At 52.2% G+C, this 16,668-nt stretch overlaps 2 protein-coding genes across 2 annotated transcripts in view; both read right to left on the reverse strand.

Annotated features, from left to right (window-relative positions):
* The window catches only part of BAIAP2L2 (BAR/IMD domain containing adaptor protein 2 like 2), a 14,139-nt gene extending 12,014 nt beyond the window's left edge, over window positions 1-2,125 (reverse strand). Inside the window, exons 1-2 of the mRNA XM_009647841.2 lie at window positions 2,040-2,125; window positions 605-958 (exon numbers count right to left, since the gene is read on the reverse strand). Coding sequence (XP_009646136.2) covers window positions 605-847 — 243 coding nt within the window. The 5' untranslated portion in view covers window positions 848-958; window positions 2,040-2,125. The remainder of the gene's footprint in view (window positions 1-604; window positions 959-2,039) is intronic.
* PLA2G6 (phospholipase A2 group VI) lies at window positions 1,028-16,662 on the reverse strand. Its single transcript, XM_009647842.2, has 16 exons — window positions 16,329-16,662; window positions 15,564-15,779; window positions 14,571-14,751; window positions 12,927-13,114; window positions 11,584-11,680; window positions 10,472-10,654; window positions 10,169-10,277; window positions 9,448-9,597; window positions 7,695-7,785; window positions 6,738-6,901; window positions 6,069-6,219; window positions 5,750-5,886; window positions 4,927-5,081; window positions 4,039-4,206; window positions 2,804-2,877; window positions 1,028-2,271 (listed from the first exon to the last, which is right to left on the reverse strand). The coding sequence occupies exons 1-16, from the start codon at window positions 16,535-16,537 to the stop codon at window positions 2,130-2,132; spliced, it is 2,415 nt and encodes an 804-aa protein (XP_009646137.1). The 5' UTR covers window positions 16,538-16,662; the 3' UTR covers window positions 1,028-2,129.
* Between the last annotated feature and the right edge of the window lie 6 nt (window positions 16,663-16,668).

Consider the following 16,668-nt stretch of genomic DNA (forward strand, 5'->3'; position numbering starts at 1 on the left):
CTCATCACTGCCCCCGCTCAGAGGCGGCTCCCTCGGCCTCGCTGCGCTAGCAGAGCATCGTCGGGTCCCTCGCTCGCGATCGCAGGCAGCAAGTAGCAGGGGCTGGGGGAAACATAAGGAAAGCTCAGAACAAGTTTCACCTCTTCCCTGCCCACTATTCCCCCACCCCTAGCCCTCTGGCTCTCAGCATCCCTCCCACTCCCCATCTCAATGACACCCCAATTGTGCCTGAATCCTCCCGCTCTCCCTGCCTGCATGCAGGGAGCCCAAGCACTCCCGGGAAGTCCCTGCAGATGGTGCAGGCTTATAGAGGGGGAGAGTGCAAGCCAGGGCCAAAAAGCAGAAAGGCGCTCATGTTCTCTCCATCCCAAGATGTGTTGGGTTTTTTCTCCCCCTCACAGGAAGCCCCTCTTTGATATAGGAAAAAGAAAACCTTTACTCCACATTTAAATCCCCTTAATTCCACAGTCTTTTTTATGAAAGCGAAGATCAGAAGGCAGATCATCAGTTTTTAGCCCTATTTATGACTCAGCACCCATACTCCTGCCAGCGGTGTCCCTTAGGAATCAGTGGGCACCAGGTCCAGCAAGCTTGCAGCAGTTACCTTGTCCAGGAACCACCTGCAGACACCAAGGTTAAAGCCCCATCTCCTGTCATTTGTATCCCAAGAGTTTTCAGTGTTCCTCATTTTAGGCCAGACCAAGAGGATTCTCACATGGGACCTGGTCCAAAGCCTCTCCGCTGGCTGCAGCTGGCAAGCCCAGCAATGCAGCGTTGTGCTCTGTGGGTACGCCAGCCACTCACACCAACACACACGCTCCCAGGGCTGGCTGCAGGCACAGGCCATTCACCTCTTCAACCCATACGAAGGGTATAACCTTGTGCCTCAAGGAGCCCAGCTCCCGATTTTCTACCTCTAAGAAACTCAGGCTGCAAGCTCAGAACCCCTCTGGGGACTCTGTAGGACAGAGAGAGAGACAAGACAACTGTGGACTGCATGACAGTGGAACCAAATGCAAACCTCTCTTTATTTCAGGTCATGTTAGTTTTGCACAGAAGCACCGTTCATAACAGCAGCCCATCCAGTCAAAATCAAATTATTAAGAATTCAGTTTTCCAGGTTACTCCTCAAAACACCTCCAAATAGATACATAAATTATTTATAAATACAAAAATTTACTGCAGAAACATTTGAGGATGTAGCAACAGAGTTTCCAGCAGTAAATCCAAATTGTCACAAGGTCAGTTTCTTTGGCGGGAACTGATCTTAGAGCATTTCAATTCCACGTTAAGAATAAAGAAACAATCTCTCTACCACGCTAAGCCTATTGTTCCTCACCTGCAGCTTGCTGCAAGTTAAGACAGGCTTTCACGTCTCAGCCCTTGAGCAAAGAGCAGCACAGCAAGTCAGGCGGCACAAAACAGTCTCCGGGGGGGGCCTGCTCCTGCCCTGGGCGCGTCAGTACCTGTGTTGCCAGCCCATCTTGGAGGGGAAAGGGGAAGGTGCTACAGAAGACAATTGGCTCAGGAAAGGTTCTCACTTCTGCCAAGGCCAGTCGCAACATTCTGCATTGCATCTACTGTGGCAAGTTGCAGCATTTCTGCTCCCTTTCAAACCGGGTGTGTTGAGGGAAGAATAATCCCTTTTCCCCACACTATACACTCTGAAACACACCTTGGCCCCAGTGGGCCAAGTAATCCCTGAAGCTTTATCTGGCCTTGGCTCATTCCGAGATGTGGGAAGGTGCGCAGTGCTTTGTCAGTGGAGGTGCTGCACAGACAGGAGATGAACTCCAGCTGCTACAGCTCAAGACAGGTAGGTGGGGGCTCTGGCTTCTGGGAAGGGCTGTACGGTCAGAGAGCAGGCCAGCGACACCGAGCACAGCAGCATAGCTGGGGCTACAGTATAAAGCTAACTGTCAGCATTTCACAGCTGTCAGGGAATACATGGGTGTGTCCTGGAATACATGTGTATGTGCACTGCTGTCTATTAAATATCATTAATTCCTCATTATTAGTAGTAGTCGTCCCTCCCCCACCTCAACATCTTGGTTCAAGGGCAAATCCGAGCCATTTCAGTGTCAGCTGCTCCTTGCCGTGGGAATGCTGAACAGGAACCTCCAGGTCAGTCATTGGCAGAGACGCTGCACCAGCTGCTCAAACTGCTCCCGATGCTGGTAGATATAAAGCTGGGTGTCCCACAGAGCGTTCACCAGCACGGTGTCGTTCACCTCGTCCAACATCACCTCCGTGTGCAGCTGAGGGCTGAGCCTGCATACGGCAAGACAGCATCACCGGCTGGGCGCAAACACGAGCGCGACAAGGCAGCAAGCGTGCCAAGCACAAGACTTGTGCAGAGTGGCTCCCGCCGTCCTGGGCATTCATTCCCCCTTATCCAGCGGGCTTGCAGAGCCGCGGGCCTCCCCCCTCCTTCAAGGTGCAACCACACTCAGGGCCGAGACTCAGTTCAGCAACTGCACCACCTAAGGCAGGAGCCTCAAAACACGCTGTGTGGGGTAGAATAGGGGCAGGGCACTCATCCCCTAAGGACCCTCTTAGACAGCATCCCCCAAGCCCCCACTAGCTGACCCCAGACAAGGTGTGTTTGGTGCATCAGCTCATGGAGTGGGCGGGGGCATTCTCCAGTTATGTCACCGAGGCATGAGGAAAGGGGGCAGGGGGACAGGTCTGGGCAGGCATGCCACTGGAGGGGACACGATTTGGGATGACGCACGCCACAGCCAGGTCTGAAGGGAGAGAGCTAAAAATAGGTCTGTGCAGAGAGCAGAAAGGAAGCTCCTACCGGAAATATGGGACATCCGTCATCTCGCACCAGGCCCTGGCACGATCCACAGCTGGGCCATCTGCGTCAGTGCACTGCAGGAGAAACAGGCCCGCAGTTAGAGCCTGACTGTCACACTGCTCTCCCCCCGCCTGCAAGAGGCTCCCTTGGCACCAAGGCGAACTTGCACAAGCCGCAGAAGGAGAGGGAAAACCAGGAGCAAGAGCATCCTGGATGGCAACGTTCACCACCAAGAGTAGGGCGGCTTTTTGTTGGGGTTTGGGTTTTGTTTTTTTTTTTTAAAACATAAGAACAGTGCTCCTGGATCCTTGGGACACAAGGAATTGCACCCTACAGACTCCTCCATCCATCACAGCACCGAGTGGATTCCCTTAAAGAAACCCCCAGGATGATCTGAATCACAGCCTCCTTGGAATTTCATCTCTATCCATTCCTGTCCAAGCCCAGTACCAGTGGAGCCTGTGATTACTGCAGGCTTTCTGGGCTATCCTGGGACAGCTTCCCTGGGAGCCCTGAAATAAAACACAGGGGAAGCAGAGGGACCTCTCCGGGTATTTTCTGGCTTTAGGAAGCTAAGAGGAGATAAAGCGACAGAATTAAGATTATAGTCAAAACCTCAGTTCTGATCTTTCTGGCTTTCATTCATTGGAGTGTTTTCATGTACAATATTTAATGAGCTTCTTTCTGAAGCATCCAAGAACGTATGCCTATTACACCCTCCTAACCACAGCTCTGAACTACTGCTTTTTATTAATGATACTCCCACTTCTCTAGCATTTGCTAATTTCCCCAGCGGGGATAACAAAGCTTTTCTAAAGAAAAATGAATTGCTGTTTTCTGAGGCGTGATTTTTTTGGTCCAGGTTGCTTAGATGATAATCAGCGCTCCCTGGAAAGATACCAAGTTTCACGAACTCACACCTGCAAACGTTTCTAGGGGTCACTGACCACCATCCTGCCCTCAGCAATCCCATACCTTAGCTCCTTCCAGCTGCAGGAACTGCACCTCCCTTGGCACTTGAAACCCCCAACAGGCAGACAGGGCTTCAGATCTGCTGTGCTCCTGCAGTTTTTAGGTTACCCACTACATCCATTCCTTGAACTAGCCATGGTTGGAGCAGGTCCAAGGAAATACAATTTTCTTCCAAAAGGAAGAAGCTGAAGACTGGAAACCTTTGCTCCCTCCCTGCAAGCAGCCCCAGACCTCTTCCCCCATCCCCTCCTCCCAGTACTCACACAATCCACCACCATCTTGCCAAGCTCCCTGGCCCCAAAGACGGTCTTCGCCAGCTCCCAAGGGTTAGAGGGGCGGAAAACATCCACAGAGCTCACTGGGACCTGCGGAGGCTTCCCTGTCCCCAGGGAGACCACCAATCCCAATTTTCTTACTTTCTGCCTCTGACCCTGTGGACAAACAAAAGATTTCTTTGCAAGGACCAACAATTAAGGTGGAGTCTTGGGGAATATCTGAAAGCCAAGGCAAAAGGCTCAGTAGCCTTTTCTCTCCCCCATTCTCCCCTTTTAGCATTGCCTGGTATAATCCACATGACTTCAACCATTGCACTGTTGTGTCACTTACACCCCTGGCTGCACCCAAACCCATTGGATCACTCCAAAGATGAGTCCTAGGACCAGATGACTGTGAAACAGTCCAACTCCTTCAGTCATTTTGGCAAGACACCTCCCCTTTCAGCTACAGGGAGCAGTAGCTGCCAGTAGTTAGTCATCTTTCTGAGGAACTTGCCACACCACAGAAGGCATTCACTCTTGCCTTGCAGAGTGCCCTACCATTGTCTTCTCATTTATTTATGGGCAGAAAAAGACTCTGCAGAGCTACATCAAAGGCCCCACACAACCATCAACTGAATCATCCTTGCTCAAAGTAGCAAAGACAGGCTGATGGGATTGCCTCCTCATCTCACGCCCTTGTCAGAAGAGGTATTTTCACCTCTCAGCCACCATTCCCAATACATATCCCCCTCCATACACTCCCTTCTAGAGTGTTGCGCTGCTGACTTGTTTATCTACTAGAGGCATCCATTCCCAAACCCTCTTCCCCTTCAAGGGAGGCTCAGTGGAGCCAATAAAGCCCCAGTTACCAGTCAGGGCCAGGATTTCCCTCACCTTCTTGATCAGCGTCTTGTTGTACTCATGGATCTCCGTCATGGCATCGAGGGTCGGGTTGTTGGCTAGCAGCCCGCCATCCAGAAAGCGGCCTATCGGCCGGAAATAAGTGGGAGCCGCACCGCTGCAGCGGGCAGCACGCCATACAAGTTGGTCTGGAGGGAGAGAAAGCATATGGCCTCTTGCAGCAAATTTCCTGTGTGCAAGAAGCGCTCTACCTTCACCAGCACAAAGCAGGAGGCCCTGCGATCCCAGAAGACCCTGCCCTAGGTAGTTATGCCTCTTTATCCCAACAGTAGGGCCTCTGCTTGGATGCACAGGATTATTCTTGAGGGGCTTTAGAAGATGTTCTCACTGCTTTCTACATATCCTGGGTCAAATTCACTCTCTACCAGCTTCATTGCTGCCATTTTGATGGTGAACCAGTTATGTTTGCTAGACAAAGAAAGAAGCAAGCTGGAGGGGGCTGCATCCTTCAGTTACACAGCTTTTCCATGTTAATCTCCTCCTGAGAGCCCAGGGAAAGGCACTGACTGTACACAGGGAAAGGCACCGACTGTACACAGGACTCCTCTAGCAGACCCCTTCCTCATGAACCTTGCTAGCCAGCCCCTGTTCCTCATACAAGAAAAGCCAAGGAAGGAGGAGAGAGGAGAAAAGGGAACCACCACTAGGACCAAGCTACAAGTCAAGGTCAGGGATGAGCCATTGCTGGGACACTCCAATTTTCAGAGCAATGGGAGGAAGAACAGGAAATCTTCTATCCCTGAGGAACGGCCCCCTCCCCTGCCAACCAGCTGGAAAGCTGTGTGCCAGCATTTACCTTCTGGCCGAGTGAGTGGTTTGAAAGATGCACTTGTCTTGTATTCGGTGGAAGTTTTGGTCTCTGGTACAGGGTAATTCCGGAAAAGGTGGAGTTCAGCTGGCTGCCGGTCACACAACGTCCCTGTCACCATAACCCTGGGGGAGAAGACATGAGAGAATAAGAATAAAATGGAAAAAAAAATGTACTTATGGCTTCAAAAGTCTGTACATCACACTCCTCCAGATCTGCTATAAGGAGAGGCTGAGCATCTCTGCTGAGAGGGGACTAGAGCACACTCAGGAGAGCATCAACCAGCACAGCCCCAGGCAGGACTTACTTGGGTTTTTGGACATCTGTCATTTTGGTGTTTTCCCCAAATTCCTTCTTCAAGAACTCGTCCAGGGGCTCCGACTCGTAGGGCCGAGACCCCCGGAACACCATGTCCTTCATGCGGAAGTACAGGCAGCGCATGTAGTCCATGGACTTCCCTGAGATGGGCAACAGCGTCGGCAGAAGCAGGGGGTGGGAGGAAGGGCAGGCAGAACAAACAGCACATCAGAGCTGGGACTTTCCAGGACCAGCGGGAGGTGGGAGGCATCAGTCCCAATCCTATCCCCTTCCCAGGCTGCCTGTCATCTGCTCAGATCTCAGCAGCATGACTGGGAAGGATTAAAGAGGAAGAGCAAGCTCAGAGCATAGTTTCCCACTACCAGAAAGTGCCGATCACCTTGTTGTGAAACCCCCTTGGAGACAGCAGGAAGAACGGAACATTGCACTCTGCCACCACACCCTTCCCAAAACCCAGAAAGCTGCTCAAGGCCAACTGACGTGAGAATCGAGCACAAAGCCAGGTCTAGGCTTTCCTTCACCAACGAACATCCCTTCCCTCCTTCGGCAGGGACAACAAATCTCAATCAGGACTCAGAAAGGCAGCTCCCACCCTGCATCCACTCCCCACTCGAGCCCACAGGAGAGAGAAGGGGCCCTTTTTTTGCACTGTCCTCACCGTGTACAATAGCCAAGGCCAAGATTCCCCCAGTGCTGGTCCCTGCGATCCAGTCAAAAATCTCACGAATGGGACGGCCTGCAGCCTTTTCTATAGCCAGGAGGAGTTGGATGAGCACCAGGCCGCGGATGCCCCCTCCATCCAGGCACAGGAGGCGGTCGTAACTGGAGAGAGACAGACACAGATGACTGTGAGCTGTGGGACAGCTTACAAATCACAGCACGCCACATGGGAATGCAGCCCTGGGAATGGGAAATTAGGCTGTTAACAAGAATGCTGCTGTGGACAGTGTAATCAGTGAACAAATAAATCCAACAGTGCTTCCTCAAAGGCAAATAAGACCGAACACGGCCAGAGGCACCTCGTCAGAGCTGGGGCAACACCACTTGCTATTTTAGCCATCTCCAACCTCTACACCAGAGAGACATTCACAAGCTGAAAATGCATCCAAGTCCCTTATTACGCAGTGATAGATATTGCCTCATAAATAAAAATTGGACAGCCCTAAGTTCCTGCTAGCAGCACTTCAGTGCCAACCCTCCCTCCGCTCTGTGCAACGTGAGGTGCAGGTGCTGCCAAGGCAGTGCGCGGGCTGGCAAAGGAGCAGGGTGAGCGTCAGGGCAGCGCGCTGAGATGGAGAAATCACAAAGCCAAAACAGCGTTTGGTGGACAGTGGCAGAGGAGAAGGACAGAGCAGGGGTTTCACCTGATAGTTCAGGCTCCACTGCAGCTCCAGGGCTGCAGGCAGGAACAGACGACAGTCATTTATGGGAACAGAGTAGAGATTTATCGCAACAGATTGCAGGGGGGTTTCTGGCAAAAACTGCAATGTCAGCGGACACTAAATAATGTCAGCTCTGAGGATGCCACACCCACAGGTGTGGGCGGGGAAGAATTCACACACACTTTCACCTTCAAGTTGCACAGGAGCCTGGAAAGAAGCTGTTCCTCACTTACTTTCCTCTACCCTCACTGGGTGAGTCCACAACATCTGGTGCCTTCAACAACTGTCCGAGCGTTGTGGAAACATACAGAAGGTCCTTGTACCCTACAGGGCCATGAACATACAAAAGGAAAAAAAAAATTAGAGACCACTTTGCTACCTGAACCCTCCAATACGTGCCTCAGAGGTATTAGTCAACCAAATTATACTTAATCAACTAGAAAACCTTCAATTATTCTTCTTACTTTCTCCCAGAAAACTTGGTCAGGGTACCCAAACCTCCCACCCCTGCAGTAAAGTGTTTCTACCATAATCACACAGAGAAAATTCAACTCCCTTCCCAATGGAATAAAGCTCCCTGCAGAAGACACAAGCCATCTTACCCATAGCCACAAGGCACACCCCCCACAGATTAAACTCTGCATCAAAAACGAGAAACCCCATCCTTTAGAACAGGCAGCTGGAGACGCACTGGCAAAGACAAAGGACTTGTAGAAGCGTATGATGAGCACAGTAGGCGAGAGAGAAGGCAGAGCCTAGCAGCATGCCCACTACGCAGTTGCAAGCCATAAGATAAAACCTAAATCTACTCCTGCGAGGTAACCTAGGCAGGAGAGCTGTGGGGACAGGGTGGCTTGTCATTACCCCTCAGCTGATGTACACCCAGGCCACTGTGGGTATGGGGCACCAATCCAGGCTAGGTGAGAGGCCAGCCTGTGAAACCAAAAGAAGAAAGAACAGGGGGAGAGAAGTTAAATACTCCTGCCCAGGCCGGAAGGTGAGTGTGGATGACAATGAATGTGGTGAAGAGCTTCTTCAAGGGCCAGAGTCCATGACGGAAATGGGCCTTGCGCTGTCACTGCATCAGAGCTGAAACTGGGCGAGGCCATGGTGGGAAGAAAGTCCTGGTGTTACCAGCCAGTGAGACTTATGGTGATACAGACGCACTCCAGGGCCTGGGGGAGTGGGGAGGTGCTGTCCTCTAGTACCACAGGAAGGCCTTTGCAAAGGAGACCACCAGCCTGAGAGGGGAGCTGGACCACAAGGAACTGTTATCTGCCTGCATGCCCCTCTTACAAGGGTCAGAGCCTCCCTCCAAGCCAACTCACCCACTGTCCACTCCCTAAGCCCTCACGCTGCCTCTGCCTGAGCGCCAGAGCTCCCCAGAGGAGGAAAGCCTGGCACCTAGAATAGACCCATGGGCTTCTTCACACAGTCTCAGCAGTACAGAGCAGAAGCTATGACACAACCATATGTCCTAAGGTAGGCTTTTCCTATGCGTGACATAAACCCTGTGACCAGGGTCGCTTATCCTTGGGCTTCATCCCTTCCCTCTGGCCTCCAGGATCTGAACGAGTAACGCTTCTAATTTCCTTGTGCCCAGCATGGTGCTGGGAGGTCCTCAAGGCAGACCAGCAAGTACCTCCCCTTCTTTACACGACTCAGTGGATAAAGTGCATGCAAGCAACTAAGTCCTACAAGTCTTCCAGAGGAGTGAGGGAATCAGTCTTCCCTTTCCTTTTTACATAGCTGCATTGTGTCAGGTCTATAAAACAGAAGTTTAGAGTACAAGAGTTTAGAGCACACACACAGGAAAAACAGAGAAAAGAGACAGCATCCTGCAACAGCTGAATGAGGACAGAGTCACCAGAAAGTGAGAGCTAGGAGACAGTCCCCAGAGCACAGCCCATCTGAAGAAGAGATCTGAGACAGCACTGTGTGACGCAAGAAGGGAGGAGAGCAAGGGAGGGCCAGGGAAGGCTTTACCTAAGCTGTTGAAGCTGCTCCATGAGGAAGGTTGGCCTTCCAGGAAGGAGGCGGCAGATGGTGCCAGGCTTGGGGAGTCGGGATTGGGTGGGTGGCAGCGTTCGGTCCCTACAGTTTGCAGCAGGTCTAAGAGCACTTTCCGGTTCGCACCTTAGGTGACGAAGGGGGAGTCACAGATCAGAAAGAGAATCAGTGCACGCACACACCGGGTGGGTCTCTGCCAAATTCACAGCAGCCCTGACCCTCACAAAACCTCTGGGGTGACCCGAGGAAGGGGAAAGCATGTCCCAGATATCACTCCCTGAACACCAGGCAGCAGGACCCAGTGCTGTGCAGCTTCAAGGGCGTGTGCCACACACTTCTTGCCACTAAAGAACCGCCCATGTCTGCTTACGCCTGGGCAGTTCAGCAGTACTGTGTCATCCCGTTGCGAGCCTGCAGTGCCTGACATTGTGGCTTGAAAGAGGGGGAGTGCGTGCCAGCTTTTCCTCTTGCATCTCTGTCTCACAGAAGAGAAATTCATCAAGGGCTATTAATACAAAGCCTACGCTGCTAGGTCAGGAAGCGCCTACCCTGTGAACGACTAGAAGCTGGAAAGCATGTTGGAGAAGCATCACCCACGCTTGGCATGTTTTCACCTCTCCCCAAGACACTGTTTTGGCCACCAAGGGGAGACAGGATGCCAGGTTCACCCTGTAAGGCTGCTGGCATGCTCCCTCACCTTTGCTGCTCCTGGCTGCCAACAGCCCTGGTGTCTCCCCAAAATCATTGGGGATCTCGACATCTCCTCCAAACACGACGATTGCTTTGATCATGTCCAGGTGGTCATGCTAGAGGACAAGAGAAAGCTCAGTCAAAAGCCACGCTCCCCTTGGCTACATCATCTCTCATTCTCTCCCTCCTCTTTTCATTAGCCAAAGCACCCACGAGGGATCACCCCAAGGAAGACAACAGCTGGAATTTCGAAGGAGTCTGCCCCTGCCTCAACCCTTCAAGAAAATCCCCTCTGTCATTCCCAGCTCACCTTCATGGCCAAGTGCAATGGTGTGTTGCCATCCTGACCCCTGGCATTGGTGTGGGCCCCGTGTGTCAGCAGTAGCATGGCGCAGTCAAAGCGTCCCCTCTTGACCGCAATGTGTAGAGCCATGTCAGCCGTCCGGCTTGTCAAATTCACCTCAGAGCCGTACTCGAGCAGCAGCCGTGCCATCTGTGCCCAAGGGCACACGTGCCAGGTCAAGAAGAGAGAAAGCGATCATGAGGACAACCGCCCGGGCGCTCAAACGATCCCAGGCTCATGGCAAGCAAAGCAGGGGAAGAGGTGGGACCCTTAGCCTGGACACCGCTGGCTGGCACATGCCAGCTGGGTTGTTCCAAAGCACTGGAGATGGGGTTTCTCTGTCTTTTACCACAGAACTAGTTGGTGGTTTCACAATCTGGCTAGAGCCTCTGGATGTTTTGGGACTTATCTGCAAGTGTAGCAACTGGCTGAGAGCAATGGAGGAGAGGGAAAAAAAAATGTTTTTTGATCTTGTCTTTATAAGCCAAGCTCTGAAACTCCAGAGGACATTTGTGAGAGGGGTGTGATACTGCAGGAGGGAAAACAGTCCTGCCATAGGAATGTCCCCTCCTTGCAACAAGCACCATTCAGGTGCTCCAGCACGACATATCACAGCACTGATTCACCCATCCATGGCAGAAGATGGACCATAACCCACAGGCCACCACCCTGTGCCTACCTCACACTCTCCCTGCAGTTTTCAAAGCATCAATCTGCTTTCTTCCCTGCAACTGTCAGCAATGAGAAGAGAGCTCCCCCCAGGGGTAACGGTGACACTGCTGCAATTTCCCCAACAAAAAGGAAAAAAGGGACAAGCTGGCAGTTTCACAGCCAAGGATGACATACTAGGGATGAGCCCACCACTTTGTTTCATTGCAAGGCTCCACTGTTCCACCCCCCCTGACAAACAGCACTGATCAGCACAGGGCAAAGAGAATCAAACACGGGGCCGCTGCACGGACTCTGACACTCCCAAGGCTCTGCACATGCACTCAGGAAAGGGAGAGGTCAGCAGCAGGAGGAATTAAGTGGGTGCTGGGCGGCAGCACAGGCCCCCACCACGGATTGGCTCCATTTACCTCTGCCTTCTTTGCCCAGTGCAGCGGAGTGCCTTCATAGCGTGGGTCCTTGGAGCGAACCTGGCTGGCATCCACCTCGAGGATGGCCTGGGCACACCTGGCAAAGACAACGAGATGAAGGGATGGGTGGCTGCCATCTTGACACAAGACCTCCACTCGCATCAGCACCTGCTTCCCACCCATAGCCTTTCAGGAAACCCTTCAGCAGCAGCAGGCTCTCTGCAACACCTGCAAGTTCCTCAGTTGCAGTTTTGTTTTGCTCTTTTTAGAAAGGAAGGGCGCAACAGGAAGCATAACAAGCAACACAGTGTTCGGAGGAAGCAGGAGAATCCCTTCCTAATTCCAAGTTGTGGAGCAACATCTGGGTGCTTCTCCAATATAGGAATATGGCATTTCTGGAAACTCTCAAGACTTGAGGGAAAATTCTTCTCTTCTCCCTCTCTGCGGAAACGTGGGGATAAACTGAAAATAGTTAAATACTTGCTGAAATTAAGAATCTGTGCACTTCCCTATGAGTGAAAAATCCCACCTATTGTGAAGATGCTAGTTATCCAGTGCCTAGAAAGCGTGGGTAGGCAGACTTACAGAAGCAGCATACACTCTCAACTCCGAAACACCACCAAATAAACCATGTACAAGAGATCAAGCCCCACTGCAAACTAAGGGACCTAAGCACATTTTTGGCTTGTGAATGTCTCTCTAATGTTGGAAAGTACTTTTCAAAATGCTGAAAAATTAGCTAGCAGCAGCTAGTGTTTACTTGATTGCTCTACTTGTAGAGCTCGGACACTCTATGAAAATCAAGTATTATAAAGCACATACAAAGGCAATAAAATTTCTCCAGGGAAAACAGAACAGGGAGTAAACATCGCATCTCTTTTGATTCAGTTCCAGAGTGTGTTATTAAGAGTCAAGAGTACCTTCAGCCCACAGGAGATGGGAATAACCAGGCTTTGAAATGAAAGCTTATTAGGATCAGAGCACTCAAAGACAGAGGTACAGCAATTAGCAATACTAGTTAAGCACCAGTAAATCATCTTCTCACAGCTCATTCTGAGAAAAAGTATTTCACATTTTTCTTAAAAAAAATCTGTGTCTTTCTCCTGATGTCTGATACTGAACAATATATACATTCAGCGAAAAACTTTTTTTCTGAAAGTGTTTTCCACACTAGCACTTCTCTGTTCTTTTGCCTACTCAGTGATGCAGCAGAGGACAGCACGGGACATCTTCCTACTAAGCAGTGCCCTGAAAGGAGTCCAGTCTTGGACAACCCTGAGCAAGCAGACAGGTCCCCAGACTGGAGGAAGAGCCCTGTTCTGGCAGCCCAAGCAGTTACTTACCCCTTCTGGGAGAATTTCAGTGCTGTGTGGATGGGGTAGCCCAGCATCCCCATGACGTTGCAGCTGGCATGGCATTTCAGCAGAGACCGAACCATGTCCTCTTTGCCCAGCTGACAAGCAAGATGCAGAGCAGTCAGCCCTTCGTGGCTCAGGTGGTCCAAGCCAGCAGTTGGGGTTCTGCCCAGGAGCTGGGAAGAGGATACAATAGGTAAATAAATAGACAGACATGGAAGAGCACCATCGCTCTTCCTGAGCTCTGAGGACAGACTCTGGAGCGGTGGGTTTCTCACGATGCTACAGCCTGTCCCCTCCTCCCCTGCTTTCAACACAGCAGCTACGGAAGCGCTCCTTGTTTTCTCTCCCCAGAGGGTTTATCACTGCTCTCTGTGCCCTCTTCCTCTGGCCCAGGTGCTTCTGAGACACCCCTCAGCTGAAAAGGGCTTGCACCACCTTGAACGACACAGCCCAGTAGACTCCCACCACCTCCCTCTGCGTGAGCCAAGTTCAGCCCAACCAAATGAGAGCACTAACTGAAACCAGTAGTTTCCTCTCCTGCTGCAGCCCCATCAGTAGCCACAGCCAGTCAGCAGGCAGGAGCTCAACCTCTCCTGCAACTCCACCAGGATTCTGTTTAAAACATACATGTGGGGATATGTTTGAAGGAATTTTCCTATTCTCCCTGTAAATTTTAGGCCTGTTATCTGCTGACAGGTTTGTTACACAAAAATATCCCACCGCCATACTAGGGAATCCCTGCAAGCCCTGGTGCATATAAGAGAAGTGGGAATTCAGAGTTTCTTTTCTCTGGTTTAGCAAGGAATCAAGAGAAAAAAGAAGCAAAGAGAGGACAGATCAGACCTAGAAGTATTCTTGTAACAACAAGCCAAGTTGCTGCCATCAGAGAAATAAAGGAAGAAGATACCTTTTTAATACAAAGGTCCTAACTGCCCTGCTCCACAGCATGGCAAGCCCAGATTGTCATCCCTCCCCCATCAAATACAGGGGGTACAGCCGCAGGGGAGAGCCGGTCTCGCGCTCACACTGGGTGCTGGGGAGCTGACAGACCTGAGGAACCAACACGGAAGGCCACCCACACCCTGACGAACCCTGTCACTTTGCCCAGCACTTCTCAGCAATTGAGAACGTCACTGGCTTCAGACTGTCTCTGCCTCGAGGCTCTGATCGCTGTCCCCCGTGCAAGGCCGCTCAGTTCAAACAACAGGTTTTGCAGCTCAGGAGCACCCAGGGCGGCTCCGAAATGTCCTTCAGCCCCACGGCAGCCTAAACACACACTCCCCCACAGGAGCACTCTGCCCAGAACCAAATACCCTGCTCAGAGGAGACGGAGGAGGGACAGCCAAGGGCCTGGGAAGAGGCAGGATGAAGGCCTGATGCTACTAATAAAGGACACTTTCTGAGGAAACTTACTTAATATCCTTGTTCCACTGCAGGGTGGAATCTGGAGCCTGCTTACGGGAAACAGCACCAGTAAAGGGGAAGAAAGAGGCTGAAATCAGCCTCAGGCTGACCTTCAGACTCACTTTCTCCTCCCCCATCTGCATCTATTTTCCTGTCTCCCTTCTCACAGCATAGAGAGGACCCATTCTAGTCCCACACCCCCGCCATCTTTGAAATCACTCCCACCTCAATGATCTGGGGGCTGTTCCCTCGCACAGCATAGTGGAAAACCGTCTCCCCGTTCCTGTCGGTAATGTCCACCCGCGCATGGCACTCCAGCAGCTCCAGCAGGCACTCCATGTCTCCCTTGCGGCACGCCAGGTGCAGCGGGGTGCAGCCATCCTCACTGTCCGTGCTGTTCACGCAGCTGCAAGAGATGACTCAAGGTGAGGCCAAGGAAGGGCTACAAAGATGAGGATGTGCAGCTGCCCTGGGCGCTGATACAAAGGTACCAGGTCCAGCTGGTGCGAACCAGGAGGTTCATGAAAGCCCAGCCTTTTGCCAGGGAAAGATCACAAGGAAGGGCCACCAAGCAGCCCTGCCACAAACACTCTCCCTGATACACTGCTCCTTTCTCTGTCCCCCCTATGGGAGGCAGCTCCCCCTGCCCAATGGAAGGCAGGAGACAGGTTACAGTCAACAACCTGGAAGAGGTGCTGCCATTAGGGGACTAACTCCTCACTAGTCTCCCCTATCCTCAATGAACTTCCCCGTGGAAAGAGAGCAAGGGCCTGTGGCTGAAAAACATTTCCAGAAAGACAGTCCTACTGTACCTCCCCTCTTGTGGTTTACAAAGTCAGCCACAACCCCCTCCAAAAAGCAGCTCCACAAGGGTTGCAAGAGTCTAAATGGTGCCTCTAGCAAAACACTTCAAGCCTTCAGCTCAAACACCAGAGCTCCAGGCTTTAACATCCACACCAGCAGGTTGAAAGCTTCACAGTAAGCTTACACAGCGACCATCAGACACCCTTTGCTACCACATCTGTCATTCAGGCCACGCACACCAAGGCCGGCACTCTTTAAACTTGACCTCTGCAGCAACCACGGGTGTTAAGCTCCCCCAGGAAGCAGCCCCCGTTGCTTTGGTACATCAAGCCTGGACAAGCAAATCTGGCCTAGCCTGCCCTCCTGAGCTCGTTCCCAGCACCAGGCCCACCAGAGACCCTTCCCATCCCTTGCCTCAGAACATGGTTGTGCCGGAAGCTCTCACGATGGCCAAACTCCACCGCGACATGTGCTGAGGACCAGCTGGGGTGGTTGCGGAAGCAGTCACTGAGCTGCTGGAGATCCTCCAGCGACAAGGGCTGGTACGAGCTCTCGTAGAAAGGGCGCAGCTGCCTCGCGTACTGCTCAAAACGCACCAGGGCATCTGCTTCATTGTCGAGCTGGAAGAGCCTGGAGGAAAGGCAAACACAATATTGGTCCTGCTCAAAGGAACAACTTCCATCCCACGTATCTGAGAGAAACACTTCTTCTTCAGATATTACTGCTGGGGACTTTCCCATTCCTCCTCATCTGCTGTCATGTTCATTCCAAGGGAAGAGGGGAGCCTACTTCACTAGCAGAGAGCATCTCCTCTTCCTGAGGAACGTTAACTTTTGGGCTCAAGTATCCTGTGCTCCAGATGCTAACGCAGCAACGAGTACGAGTGGAAGTGCACGTACCTGGGGATGTTCTGACCCAAGCACCTGTGAAATCACAGTTGCCTGTTTTTACAGTGTTTAGGCTCTGTCCTGCCCTCTTCTCACAAGGGCATTGTTTTGACAACTCCTCCACCAGCACGCGCCGAGGGCCTCCCGCTCCTCACGAGCCCCCCTGCTGACCTGAAGCGTTGGCACTCCACCCCGCACCCACAGCCGCAAAGGGCTACGGTCCCGAGATGGGAAATTTCGGGTCTTTAGCTTCACACGCTTGAGGAGTGATTGCTGAAGGTCTGTCACTTACCGGAAAGCGACCTGCGGGCTCTGGGGATTCACCAGCAGGCAATCCCAGGAGCGAGAGAGGCCGTTCTTATACAGGGCCACCCTGCCTTCCTCCCTCAGGCAGGTGTGAGCGGCATACTCCGCAGCCGGCACCTCCTTCACCCGGTAAGGGTTTGTGAATATTTGGGTGATGCTGTTGACGGTATTCACCAGCCGGCCAAAGAACTGCATCTTGCTGGAGCCTCAGGCGGCTTCTCCGCCGCGTCCTGAGGGAAACCCGGTCACAGGCTCCGCCCGGCCCGGCCCTGCCCCTGCCCTTCCCTGAACTTCCCGACCCGGCGCCGGGGAAGCAGCACCGAGAG

The sequence above is a fragment of the Egretta garzetta genome, unplaced genomic scaffold (genome assembly GCF_000687185.1).
Source record: "Egretta garzetta isolate BGI_Z169 unplaced genomic scaffold, ASM68718v1 scaffold51, whole genome shotgun sequence".
NCBI lineage: Eukaryota > Metazoa > Chordata > Aves > Pelecaniformes > Ardeidae > Egretta > Egretta garzetta.